This window comes from Sphaerodactylus townsendi, linkage group LG04 (assembly GCF_021028975.2).
Source record: "Sphaerodactylus townsendi isolate TG3544 linkage group LG04, MPM_Stown_v2.3, whole genome shotgun sequence".
Taxonomy (NCBI): Eukaryota; Metazoa; Chordata; class Lepidosauria; order Squamata; family Sphaerodactylidae; genus Sphaerodactylus; species Sphaerodactylus townsendi.
The window spans coordinates 33,232,817-33,247,127 of NC_059428.1; the positions used below are offsets into that span (position 1 = coordinate 33,232,817).

At 37.0% G+C, this 14,311-nt stretch overlaps 1 protein-coding gene across 1 annotated transcript in view; it reads left to right on the plus strand.

Annotated features, from left to right (window-relative positions):
- The window catches only part of PDS5B (PDS5 cohesin associated factor B), an 86,557-nt gene that overhangs the window by 26,745 nt on the left and 45,501 nt on the right, over window positions 1–14,311 (plus strand). The window contains exons 3-8 of the mRNA XM_048492897.1: window positions 602–805; window positions 5,560–5,646; window positions 5,953–6,050; window positions 6,692–6,818; window positions 8,942–9,022; window positions 11,412–11,552. Of these exons, the coding sequence (XP_048348854.1) occupies window positions 602–805; window positions 5,560–5,646; window positions 5,953–6,050; window positions 6,692–6,818; window positions 8,942–9,022; window positions 11,412–11,552 (738 nt within the window). The remainder of the gene's footprint in view (window positions 1–601; window positions 806–5,559; window positions 5,647–5,952; window positions 6,051–6,691; window positions 6,819–8,941; window positions 9,023–11,411; window positions 11,553–14,311) is intronic.

A 14,311-nucleotide genomic window follows, 5' to 3' on the forward strand; every position in this document is an offset into this window, starting at 1 on the left:
ATAAAATGTCTATTTTATTTGTCTAAAAAACCCAAATTCTTTGTTTTATTTGAATGAGAGTGGTATATACCCTTGCGATATAGTGAATAGAAGGTTGGATTTGGTTTGGGAAGGCTTGGGTTCAAATGACTTTTCATGCACAAAACTCATTAGCTAGCCTTAGGACAGTTTCTGTGTCTCAGCTTGATATTCCACCAAGGGTGGTTTTGAAACTGGAGTGGGAATAGCCAGTCACAGTGTATACTGTGCTGAGTTCTTTGGTGTAAAAATATAAGAAAAACGAACTGCAGTGAAATAAAACAAGGTCTTGTGCATTCACCAGCGGCTTATTTTCATTGTAAAAGAATGACCCTGTTAGTTTCCTGCAGTTCTTTAGGTAAAATGCTAGACCGCTGCAGTTCTTCAGTGAAATGATAACAAGCATAGATTATTTATTGTGAAGGAAAATATGGTTTTATTTTATCTAGTGTTTTTATTTTGCCATTCTTGCCATAATTGGCAACCTAGAGTTTTAATGTCCTGTCTCTGTATGGATTTTAATGTTGACTTGTTTGTAGTATGTTGCTTATCTTAGAACTGTGTGTTGTTGTTTTTTTGGCAGATGGTTGTAAAAACTTTCATGGATATGGACCAGGACTCTGAGGAAGAAAAGGAGCTGTATCTAAATCTTGCTTTACATCTTGCTTCTGATTTTTTCCTTAAGCATCCTGATAAAGATGTACGCTTGCTTGTAGCATGCTGTCTAGCTGATATTTTTAGAATATATGCTCCTGAAGCACCATATACTTCACCAGAAAAACTTAAGGTAAGATGGTGTCTTATCTTCTCTGCATCTGAATGGATGATAATGTTATTTTATTCAACTCGATATCTCGCCCTCCCCAGCCAAAGACAGGCTCTATTGTTCTATGTTTACAGGGAAATAGATATTAACGAGAGATTCACACTCTTCAGCTTCAAGCTTTACAATATAAAGCTATTAAGATATAGATTAGATAATTTTCAAAAGCACTCAAATTCTATTTTCTAGATTGAATTATTGTTACAGTGACAATAAGGAAAATTTACTGTGAGAAAGTTTCTACTGATCTGTACACTGTTTAAAATAAACTCCCATTAATCTGACATTACTTTAACAAAAAATATTTTTAGTCTTGGAGTTTCATATCCTTAATATTTATCTCAAATGATAGGTGGTCCATTCTTCCTAGATAGTAGGACAGCTAAAATGAGGTAAGTGCCCCAATTACATCTCAAAGGCCTTTTGCTCAAGTGGCCCCTTTAAAATTTTTGCAAGTACATTGGGATGCCTCTATAAAGAAAACTAGGAAATATGAATTACGTTTGGATATGAAACTTCTGCCTAGCTGAGTGTGCTTTGTGCAGTGGCACTGAGGTTCACTTACTGTGTAGGACTGAAACTGGTCTGACAAGTGGATCCCACCCCCCATCATATGTCTCCTTTGATCTTAAAATTGACTTTGTGTGTAGATTATTATTTATTTATTTGTTTAAGTAATGTGCGATTGTCTGCTGTCAAAAGGCAAAGTAATTTTGTTGACTTTATTGCCGTACTTGTTTTCTAACTTGCGCAAAGTCTAAAGTAGTCTTTGTGTGAATTTCACTTTTGTAGTTAACACTATTCAGCATGATTATGGTGCATTACCTGCAGTTTTTTTCTGAAACTTTGTGCACGCGCGCACACACATATTTATTTATATATGTCATTTCTAGCACATCTTTCTTTCTGAGAGTCAAGGTAGAGTACAACATTTTGAAAAAATGGAACAAAATAAAGAAGTATCTTAATCGTTGGGTCCTTTTTGCTGTTTTTATCATAATGCTGACTTAGTTCAACTTGTGAAAAATGGTAGTTTCCAGTAGTGAGTGAAAATGATGGTGTCATTTGCATGGACAAACTAAGCAGTTTGTACACTTCTTACACCATTAAGTGTGGTTTGGGTTTGCTGTTTTGACTATAGTGAAAGAAGGTGTTTTCGTTATTGGCTTCTGATTCGGACTTTCTGAATCATGATCACAGTTAGCTTTATACAAAGCAGCCTTTTTCCATGTTTCTACTCTATGCTCAACTTCCATGGTGTGCTTAATGCTCTGCTAGCTGTGTCCTTTGAGTGTGTATATAGCCGAAATACTAAAACACATTATATTTTGAGGAAGCTTCCAGCAGTGGAATGCTTTCTTTCTGCATATATTCCTTAAAGCACCAATTCTAACGTGAGCACCTGTAGCATATTGGGAACACCACCTGAGGAGAGTAAAATGTGTTTTATGTATCATGAACTGTGGTTGCTCACCTCAGTTCTCTCAAATATCAGACTTCTGCAAAGTAAAGTGGCTGTTGTACTTCTGATTACCTCTGGTTTGTTCCAGTGCTTCTTCCTTTTATCTGCTAAGCGCTCTCAATTATTCCAACATCTCCCAATCCACTTAACATTGATCATAATCAGTATTAAAGTTCCAAATTAGGTTATGCAGATTTGTCTATACAATTCTTGGTACAATGACTGTTTGGGAAACTGATCCATTAAAAATAAATTACTCCTGTGGAGAAGGTGTATGTGTGTGTGTGGGAGGGGGGGGGGTACAACAAATGGTTTCTGTTGTTTCCTGTCCATGTGTGGTTTGAGTTTGCTGCTGAGATAAACCTTGAGTGACTTACTCAAACTCGCTTTCAGAAAGACAAAACGTTTGTGGGAAGAACAACAAGGCTGCCTTGTATTCCAGTCTTCACTTCCCTTGGTTGGTGGTGGGAAGTGCTCTCAAGTGACAGCTGAATTATGGTGACCCCACAGGGTTTTCAAGGCAAGAGACATTAACAGGTGGTTTGCAATTGCTTGTCCCCACGTGGACTGAGAGAACCGTGGCTGGCCCAAGGTTACTCAGCAGGCTTCATCTGGAGGAGTGGGGAATCAAACTCAATTCTCCAGATTAGAGTCTGGCATTCTTTACAACCCACTAGTTTCCCTTTGAGAACACTGTACTGAAGGTTTTTGTGTTTTAAACATTTTCCCCAGAATAGCTAGAGCCGTTACATTGTTCAATTTTTATTTTCTCCTTATACTAGACTACTTTAAATTTTTTAAAAGGATTCTGGCCTTGAATATACTTTGCTTGTATCAAGTGTGTCTGTAGGTGTCTCTGTCTCTGAGTCATGCAGTTAGAATACTATCCTTAAGCTATAATAATTTATCCAAATGAGACAGCCTGCTCTCTGCTCTCCCCAGTCCTACAAGTCCTACTGCATGTGAAAATCCACAGGAAGAAGTCCACCTAGGACGATGGATCATAACAGGCCCCATCCTCTGTCGATCCAGCTGAACTGTTTGAAGGAAAGGCTAGGATCTTTCCTTCCCTCCTCTCCGTTTGTCTTGCACTCATTTAAAATTTAGATCTCATGTTCCTTGGGATAGGAATGTGTCATTCATTATGTTATTCTGTGAAGTGCCATGTACACTAAACAACAATGTGCACTATAAATAAATGCACTACATTGCATGTCATGCATTTGAGCTCTGACCCAGATAGCCCCAGGCTAGTTTGATCTCATCAGATTTCAGAAGTTAGACAGGGTCAGCCTTGGCTAGTGGTTGGAAGGGAGATCATGGAATACCAGGGTATGACATGGAGGCAGGCAATGGCAAACCAGCTCTGAACGTCTCTTGTCTTGAAAACCTTTCAGGTCCATCATAAGTCAGCTGTAACTTGACAGCAAAAATCCGAGATCGTGTGTGTGGGGTGTAGTGGTTAAGGTATCAGACTAGGGTCTGGGAAACCCAAGTTCAGATGCCAACTCCGCCGTGGAAGCTTGCTGAGTGACCTTGGGCCAATCATGCACTCTTATGTGTGTGGATGGGAGACCTCCAAGGAATACTGAGGTTGTGATGTGGCAGGCAACGGCAAACGACCTGTGAAGGTCTGTCTGTTGCCTTGAAAATTCCATGTGTCACCATAAGTCAGCTGTGACATGATTCCAAAAAATGCATTCGATCAGTTTTTCAAAACTTATCTATAAGAAAAAAGTTAAATCTATTTGTGCAGTCCCTTTTTACTAGAATTTCCTGTGTCTCACCTTCAGTTAAATGGTGTCTTAACAGAGCCTTTCAAAAAGAATATACAAGGGAACCTTTTTTGGAAACCATTCCCTCTACTCTTGCTTGGTATTGTTCTGTGTAGGTCTGTTCTGTACTCCTGGAGGGAAAAGTGTTGTCCTAGAGGAAATGCCCCCTTGTGGCCTTCTCTGTAATTTTTTTTAAATTTAATCAGCCCACTCTGATGCAGGGATTGTTTGCATCCTCTCAAGAACTTCAATAATGTGATCATTTATTTTCCGGATTTTTGTCCCGATAAGCTATTCTGGGTGACCTTGGATGTGTGTTCAAGTGAAGCAAGCAAACTCGATTATGTTTAGCAGCAGCACTTGTGATCTTGATTGCACTATTTCCTTCACACGTAGCAATTGCCATTATGCTTGCTATTTTATTGCTCAATTTATATCTTGTGTTTGTTCATATGAACATGTATCCAAGGTCCTGAGATTGCTTTGATGGCCAAAAATAAATGTTAACTGGCCTTTGGCACTATAAGATTATATGAAACAATAGCCAAGTCAATTTTTCTTAATTTTGATCTCTGTTGCAAAACTTCTTGGGGAATTTATGTTTGTTATCCACATGAACATGAACAGTCACATTAGAGGAGAATTATGAAGCAAAGACTGTGGATATGCATTTTTTTAGTGGGGGAAACTATTGAAACTGTAGCTTTTGTTCTTGAGCTAAATATTATTACTTTGGAGTTCTAACTCTTGAGCACTTCTGAAAAAATTCTGCTAAAGATCCTCCATGCTAAAGAGCTGAAGCAGTTGCGGGTTAATATGTCCATGGGCATCAATAGTGAACCTAACAGTCTCCTGAGAGGAATTACACCTTTTTCAAGACTATTCCTAGCTGGGTGCTGTAGTAGCAACCTGGAAAACAGTTGCTATCAGGCCATAGCTTTAGCATGGTGACAGGCCACTTTATACTTTTCCATTGGGAAATTTGTACTTACCTGTATTACTAGGTACTGGGTGTTTTGTTCCCATTACAAACATGTGATTTGGGAATGCCAAATGTTGAAAGCTCTGGCATATTCAATATGGTTCACACTAAAATAACATACAAACCTTACTTTTGCTGAATGGATGCAGATTCGAAAGGGGGAAAGGGCATGAATTATTCCTTTCAACAAAAAAGAATCCAAGAGTGAGATATTATTTCTTTCAGCATTATTTATTGCAGAGTGGGAAATCGCAGAATCTGTTCTTGTCTCAAAATAAAATGAATGAAACTGAAAGTTGGTGCTGTTCCTGGTTGACATTCCTAACACTTTCTGTCTTTTTATGTGCTTCAGACTTTGATTGTGAGAACAAGAGGTTAGTTAAACATGTTACAAGTTTACTAGTCTGTAGCAAAGAGTCAATTGAAGTGAATACTTATGGAACTAGGACATATACAGTGTCAAGTGATATGAAGTAAATTACTGTATTTTCTGTTTTAGGATATATTTATGTTCATAACAAGACAACTGAAAGGATTAGAAGACACAAAAAGCCCTCAGTTCAATAGATATTTTTATTTACTTGAGGTAAGTTTGAACAATTTACAACTAGTATGTATGAAACTGCTTTCTACTAAGTGATGTATGAGTCAATTGTTCTAGGGTCTGAGGTGAAAAAAGATACGTGATATCTTTGCCAGAAGTAGCCATGGATTGAATTTGGAATATACTGTACACAAGGCAAGTTTTGACTGCCAAACCGTTACCAATATTAGCATTTTGTAAAATGCCAGTTGCATTTTATAATCAGAAACCTAATTACGTTCATCTGAAGTTGTCACAGTGTTTGTTAACTTTTGGGAAGTTATAGTTATCTTTTCTTCTCCTGTACAGAACATTGCATGGGTTAAATCTTACAACATATGCTTTGAACTAGAAGACAGCAATGAAATTTTCACGCAGTTATACAGAACATTGTTTTCAGTGATTAAGTGAGTATCTTTAAATATTTTTCATTCATTCACCAGGGCCAAAAGGATATTTAAAATTGTTAGACATTGGAATTTTAGATAACCTGGTGACTGGATATCTGCAGTTTTTCCTGATGTGAATGCATTTGTTTAATTTGCTGTGGAAATTATTAAATCTGTTTTAGATGGTTCTTGCCCCAAAGAGACAACACACAATGAATGGCACATGTGGCAGCTTTTAAATCAGTAGTTATTTTATGTTGAGCATCAATTGTTGTAGGGACACTGTGTTCACTACTGCTGCAACAGTTACTCAGAGCTGAACAGCTTTTTATGGGTTACAGGTAGGCAGTTGCTGGTTATATCTCTGCGTCCTTCAGTCAAACTGCCTGCACATAACTATTGATCTAATTTCCAGTGTTGTGAAAAATATTACAATATCAATAATTTTGCACTGAGACTTTTGTATTGTGGTTTCAGAGAACAGAAACAGTTTGTCTACTGTTCAGAGAAACAACTTAAACAAACAAACACACACACAGTTTTTTTCCTTTTAGGTCCATATAATAACATAAAATGTTTGTTGGTAAAATTACCTTGCGGGTTAACACCTATAAATCATTTTGCTTTGCTGAGCTATAAAGCAACTTTTCTAATTTCAGCAATGGGCATAATCAGAAGGTCCATATGCATATGGTGGATTTGATGGGCTCCATCATTTGTGAAGGTGACACAGTATCTCAGGAGCTTCTGGATACAGTATTAGTTAACCTGGTGCCTGCACATAAGGTAAGTGAATATTTCTTAACTTACTGTGTCACTATTACTGCTTTTATTTAGCATCAGTAGTAATTTAGATGGTAAATATTTCAAAAGGTATTTTATTAAAGACTTCATATTTCAAAAGGCATTTTATTAAAGACTTCACAGTTGGATTGGTCTGGATTCTCTTCTTTTGCTCTTCCTCTCCAGTTCTCAGACATTGAACAGTTTCATGAAGGTAGAAGTAGAATTGTACACATATTCAGCCCAGTGCTACCATCTTTAAACACATTCACACATTCTTCTTTTCTCCTAATTCCAACTCCAAGTAGCTAGTACTAGTAGCCCCACACTACCAGAAGATTAAAAGATGGAATTGTGTTGATTATCGTGGAAGTTGTTAGGGTAGAAGTTGGAAGAGCAATGTGACTAGGCAAATAGGGGATGGATGTTGTCCTTGTAAGTGACAATTTGTAAATGTATTTTCTCCATACTCCTGAATATACCATGCAGAATAACATCACTTTAATTAAATGGATTTTCATATATATCAGTTAGGACTGAAATGGTGTTGATTCGGGGACTTGTTCAGAGTAAACATGGGTGCACATCTGGTTTTTCTTTCCTGTTACTAGACATTTGTTCTGAACGTTGGTTTTATGTTCTCTTCAGTGTTCCCATAAACAACAAAAGATGTACTGCAAAAAAAATCTATAGCAGGAATTCAGATTGGGTGTCCAATCAACATTATCTTGATTATGATTATTTTTCTTTCTCTTGCTTTCATAACCTGGGTTATGATTATTTTTCTTTCTCTTGCTTTCTCATGTAATGCTTTTAAATTAATAGTGCATAAGTGAGCCTTTTGTATAGTTTTGTTGAATATTCCTCAGTTCTATGTGTTGAATGTCTTAGTTAAAGATTAGGGTATATTATGTATGTTAGAAGAATATTTCTCTTTTATAAACGTAAATATATCATCATGAAATGAGCCATGAAATAGGCCCTGATATAATGGTTTATGCTTTTCTGAAGTGAAATCAGGAGCTTAGCTCCTCACTATGTTTAATTACGTAACATTCATATCTGGATTTTGCTATTCCGCACTGCTTCAAAGAGAACTGAAAGCAGTTTGAAAGTGCATTATTCTGCATGTGCGGAATGAGCCAGAGAAAATTAACTTGTTTTTTAAATCTGATATTGATTCCCATGTTTTGTGTAGAGTTGCTCTGTTTCCCTTTACAACCAGGAAGGTTAGAGCCAAAATGCTTTCAAAGAAAACTACAATTTATAGTGACTGATTAATTTTAATTTTGTAATAGACTTCACTTTACTTTGAGTGTTTTACTTTCTTGTTTTAGTTTCTGTTTTATTTTCTAATGGCCTTTGCTAAATATAATTATTTACTACTACCAATTAATTGATTTTAATTGTTTTAATTATGTGTTTTTGTTTGGGGTTATTGATTTTTATGATATGTTTTTATTTATGTTTTTAATCTGTTAGGTGGTTTAGTGTTTCTAATGAGAGCGAAAAGTCAGGATACAAATTATGTAAATAATAAAATATTGGGGTTTGGGGGGAAGTATTACATTTTAGGATTGGCACAAGACAATCCAACATTAATACAATCAATGTAGTCCATCTGTTTCTGCCTCAACAGTAATTTGTGATTTAATTCTACATGTTTCATTTTTGAATTCCAGGGTAAACTAATTTAAATAATGCTTTTAATCACCAAGAAAAAAAGATTAAATCTATTTTCCCTTTTTAAAATTCATTTTCTTACTGAGTAAGTGTGCGTGCTACCTGGTTGCCATAACAATTAAAACATTGGGTTACAGCTAAATAGGACAACACAGAAGCAACATAAAGCATTTGATTATGTAGTTCACATACACTACAGAATATCTGGTTAGAAACAAGTTTTCATTCTAAATCAGCAGTTTCTAAAAAGAATGCTTACTACAATTGATTTTTCTTTTTTAAAATTAGATTGTTCTAAGCAGATGTCAATGAAAAAAAATCACCCCCCCCCCCCCCCCCCCCGGAATTTCAAGTTAGACAGTTATTGTGATTCATTTATTAGTAGCGAAGGTTAAATTCCAAATTTAATCTTACAGCATTTCCATCTAAAATATATATTTCAGAACCTGAACAAACAAGCATATGACTTGGCAAAAGCTTTACTGAAGAGGACAGCCCAATCTATTGAACCATACATTACTAATGTAAGTGAGGATTACTGTGGTTGTGGTGATAATCTGTGCAATGCGTATAAATTAATTGTGTTTATAAGACCGTAAAACTTTGTATTACAGATTAAAAATGCTTTAAATGATTTTATGAACATACAAAATGAAGGTATCCACATTCATAGACTGTCGGGTACCTAGAACACTCTCTGCCAGGCAAAGAAATGGCTGCCGATTGCAACAACAGGTGGATATATTGTCAAATTTAGGATAGGTGACATAGCTGACATGTACACTTGCAACAACACAAGTCTCCATAAGGTGGTATACCTCAGTTTGAGAACCGTTTGCTATATTATGCACACTTTTATCATCATCATCGACTCCATCACGCTAAGTAGCATATTATAGGGCAACAAGTGCTCACCAGCATTTCTGGTCTTGGGTGAGTGTTTCAGTCTCTTCCCATGCAATATTCAGTGCCTTCAGGTCTTACTCAAATGTTCTCCTCCAAGTGTTTCAGGAGCAAATCCCACTGGCCAAAGTGGACTTCATTGTTAAATAAATATGCATAGGATAGGGGTGAATGGATATGAGTGATTCCATTATAGAATTACCATGTTATCATAAGGCAGTGATGCTCACTCAGTGGCTTAGAAGCCATAAGTGATTCTTTGACATGCCATTTGTAGGTCTTCTGAACACTGTTCTCCAGTGCTGCACCCAGAGGCGTAGCTACAAGGGGGTCAGGGGGTGCGGGTCGCACCAGGCCACCCTCCTGGTGGGGGGAAGCAAAAATTTCAGGTTTTTTATTTTTTAATGTTTTTTAGTTTTTGGGCTGTAGGGGATGCAGTTTTTAGGCTAGCAGCACCAACATTTCAGGGAGTTTTTTGGGGACTCTCCTGATGTTACCACCCAAGTTAGGTGAGGTTTGGTTCAGGGTATAGCTAGGAAAAATGGATCCTGGTGCAAAATCTGAGTTTTGCTCCCTTGATAACCATTTGTGTTTTTTGTATTTTTAGTGTTTTTTTTCAGTTTTTGCCCTGCAGGGAGTGCAGTTCTTAAGCTAGCAGCATAAAAAAATTTCAGGGTATCTTTAGGAGATTATCCTGATGATACCACCCAAGTTTGGTGAATTTTGGTTCAGGGGGTCCAAAGTTATGGACTCCCAAAGGGGGTGCCCCCATCCCCATTGTTTCCAATAGGTACCCCTTTGAGAGTCCGTAGCTTTGGACCCCCTGAACCAAAATTCACCAAACCTGGGTGGTATCATCAGAATAATCTCCTAAAGATACCCTGAAGTTTTTTATGCTGCTATCTTAAAAACTGTGCCCCCTGCAGGGCAAAAACTGAAAAAACACTAAAAATACAAAAAACACAAACTAACATGGGGGGAGCAAACTCAGATTTTGCACCAGGATCCATTTTCCCTAGCTATGCCTCTGGCTGCACGTGCCCCATGTTTCAGGAGAGTAGACAAGACCATTGCTTGCAGTTGGTAGTTGATTCCCGCTGTGAAACAGCTGTCACCAAAGGAATGGATTAACTACAAACCTCCCTGAGATGCAGATCTTTTGCCAGGGGTGGAAGTAAATGTGGCTTTTTTTGGATGAGGCTGAATACAATTGTGGCTCTCTGTGAACAGAATTCTCTCTACAAAGTTTTCTTGTGTGGATGAATATTTACACGTTTCTGGAAGTTCATGGAGTTGTATTATGATTACCATGACTTTTTCATATAGCTTTGTAACCATAGACATCAGTGCTTTTCATAACTGTAATCACTTGCTTCATGTGCTGCATCTTATTGGGGCATTCTACAAATCAAAATAAGATACTACATTCTTCTAGCATGAATTATGTTGTCATGCGTTTCCATTAAATAAGTATTTTTTAAAAAGTTTTAATAATGTGTAGGCAAGGACACAGTGATTTCAGCTGTGGGCTTTAAATATGTACCTGGCAGTAAACCCATTTGAAACCAGAAAAAAATTCTTCCAAATACATATACTTAAGAGTTAATTTAAAGATTTTTTTGTAATTGATTTAGTTTTGCTACTAAACATTCAATGTAGAAAGATATTTGATAGAATGCTAGACCTTTCTTTGGCAAAAAGGGACTTTCTGTTAGAAATTTAAACTGGTCCTCATAAACTGAACTGACCTAGATAGTCATTTGTTAAAATGTGTTTCTGAAATTTTCAGTAATTTTCAGTAATTTTCCTACCGCAGGAAACAGAATAATAGAGTAGTTTTAAGGGCTGCAACTTTTAGCATTGCTTGGGGCGGGGGGGGCGTGGGGGCGTGTTGATGCACTGAATCTCATCCTGTGTTGTTTTTTACCAAGGAAAATAAAATGGATTGGTAGGAAGACTGTGAGAACTGATTTGTATTCTGCTATTGATACGCTTTGTTTTATCTTTCAGTTCTTTAACCAAGTGCTTATGTTAGGAAAAACATCTATCAGTGATCTCTCAGAGCATGTTTTTGACTTAATTCTGGAACTGTATAATATTGACAGTCACCTCCTACTCTCAGTTTTGCCACAGCTTGAATTTAAGCTTAAGGTAAGTTTTTAGATCCAGGGTATTTTACTCAGGTTACTATGAAGGGCAGGTATACCTGGTGGGCCACTGCGAGTAGCAGAGAGCTGGACTAGATGGACTTTGGTCTGATCCAGCTGGCTTGTTGTTATGTTCTTCTTATGTTCTTATCTCCTAAGAATTGGTTATGTATTAGTTTAGGAGGTTTATCGGCCATCTTATCAAAAGAAACCAAACTACAAAAACACTAAAACTATCAATCAGAATGCGTGATAAAATTGTTGATAAAATGTCCATGAAGGAGTATTGCAGACCATTGCAGAATTTATAAAAATTGCAGCAATTACAAAAAAAATCACGCCAGAAGGAGTTAATGCCGTAAAACCAACCAAAAAGAATTGAATAAAAATTAAATTAAAAGCCTAGGTCAAGATAAATGTCTCGACTGGTGCTTAAATGGCACTAAAGTAGGCACTACATAGGAATGAAGGTGGTGTTTGACATATTAATTCTGTCAGTGTGCTCCCTGGTGAGCAGCCCTAACTCCTATACATTCATTGCAGTATTCTGAGGTATGTTTGAACAGATATTTGAGAAGGGTTGTTTCCATCTTCTATTTCAAATGATAAACTTGTGAACTTAGGCCGTTCCCCTCAAAAAATTGCGATTTGGACATTTTCAATCAGAAAGCTACAAAGTTTTACTTGGGGGATGACAAACGCAGAAGTAACAGAGTTGCTCTAATATTGAGGCACGATATAGCACTAGCAGTCGTGCTGTAATTCAGTTTGTCTGAATAGTATAAATCAGCGTTATCAAGTTAAGTATCATCCAAGTTTATGCCCCAACTTCAAATGCTGTTGAGTAATGAATCAAAACCTTTTATGCAGGCGCCGTAGAAGAAATTAGTCACATACTTAAACAACAGTGCTGATTGATAATCATAGGTGACTGGATCGCAAAAGTAGGAAACAAAGCAGAATCAATTATTGCTGGAAAAACTAGGAGCACGAAATGAAATAGCAGAGCAACTCGCAGAATTATGTGAAGAGAACAATTTGTTGTGAACTTGTTTCAGGCAACCGAACAGACAATTGTATATATGATCATCACTGGATGGCCAATTTAGAAATCAATTTAGATTACATATTCCGAAGCAGAGGATGAATGAACTTTGTTCTCTCTGCTAAAACAAGATCAGAAGTTGATTGTGGCACAGACTATGAATTGTTAATTTCATAACAGAGAAAAGCTGAATAAAAATGCCAAAACATTCATAGTGATAAAATGCAATCTAAACAACACTCCTGAAGAGTTTAAAGTCTGGGTAAAGAAGCAGTTTGCATTACTAAGTTCAAGTGAATGCAAACTGTATTGAAACCAGAGATAACAGTCAAGGAAGAATGTGCAAAAGACTATTTCTATACCCAAAGCAAATGAAAAGCCTTAATGGATGACTGATGAAACTCTTAAAATTGCTAAGGATAGAAGAGACGCAAAAGTGAAAGGTGACAGAAATAGAATCTAAATGCAGTGTTCTTGCGACTTCCATGTAAAGACAAGGAGAATTATTTTAATAACTATTATGATAATAGCCAAAAAAGGAAGAGACCTGTTCCATAAGAGCCAAGAAATTAGCTGGAATTTTAATTCTAATCTGGAGAACCGGGATTGATTCCCCACTCGTCCACCTGAGTGGCAGAGGCTTATCTGGTGAACCAGATGTGTTTGCGCACTCCTACAGTCTTTCTGGGTGACCTTGGGCTAGTCTCAGTTCTTTGGAACTTTCTCAGCCTACTTCACAAGGTGTCTGTTGTGGGGAGAGGAAGGGAAAGGAGCTTGTAAGCCACCTTGAGTCTCCTTACAGGAGAGAAAGGTGGGGTATAAATCCAAACTCTTCCTCTTCTTCTAAAACATCGTTAAGCATGTTGAATCTTTTTAAGAGCCTACAATTTTAGAAGGTTAAGTGAAAGCTGCACTGACAGCCGGTGGGAGAAACAAATTGCTAGTAGATGAGATATCAATGTAACAATTCCAAGCCAGAGAAGAGTATGCCAACAAATACGGACAACAAAACAATGGCCAATAGACTGGAAACAGCATCCCAATTCTGCAAAAAGGAGATGTCTAAGACTGCAGCAACTATCAGACCATTGCATTAATTTCTCATGCAAGTAATGCTCAAGATCATACAACAAAGACTGTTACCGTATATGGAATGAGAGATGCCAGATCAAGCGAGGTTCAGAAAACCTAGAAATCACATTTACACTGGCTTACTGGGGCATGTGAAAGAATTTCAGAAGAAAATCAGCTTCTTCATATATTACAGCAAAGCTTTTGACTGTGCAGATAATGATGATCGATAGTTGGTTTTTAAAAGAAATGGGTGTCCCACAACATCTGTTTGTTTGATTTGTGACCTATACTCTGGACAAGAGGCTTGAATATGGAGAAAAAGAATGGTTTCCAACAGGTAAACTTGTCACACAAGGATGTATTTTACCTTCCTATCTATTCAATCTTTATAAAGAAAATATCATAATGAAAGTTGGATTAGATTTCAAAGAAGGTTGAGTGAAAATTGACGGAAGGAACATCAACAATTTGAGATATGCAGATGCCACCACCTTACTAGCAGAAAATAACGTTAACGTGAAATGCTTACTGATGAAGATTAGATCAGGAAGTACCATATCAGGACTGCAGCTGGACATCAAGAAGACAACTTTACACCGCTTTAGATGAAGAAATTGAAATGGTTACAATTTTTAATTCCTCAG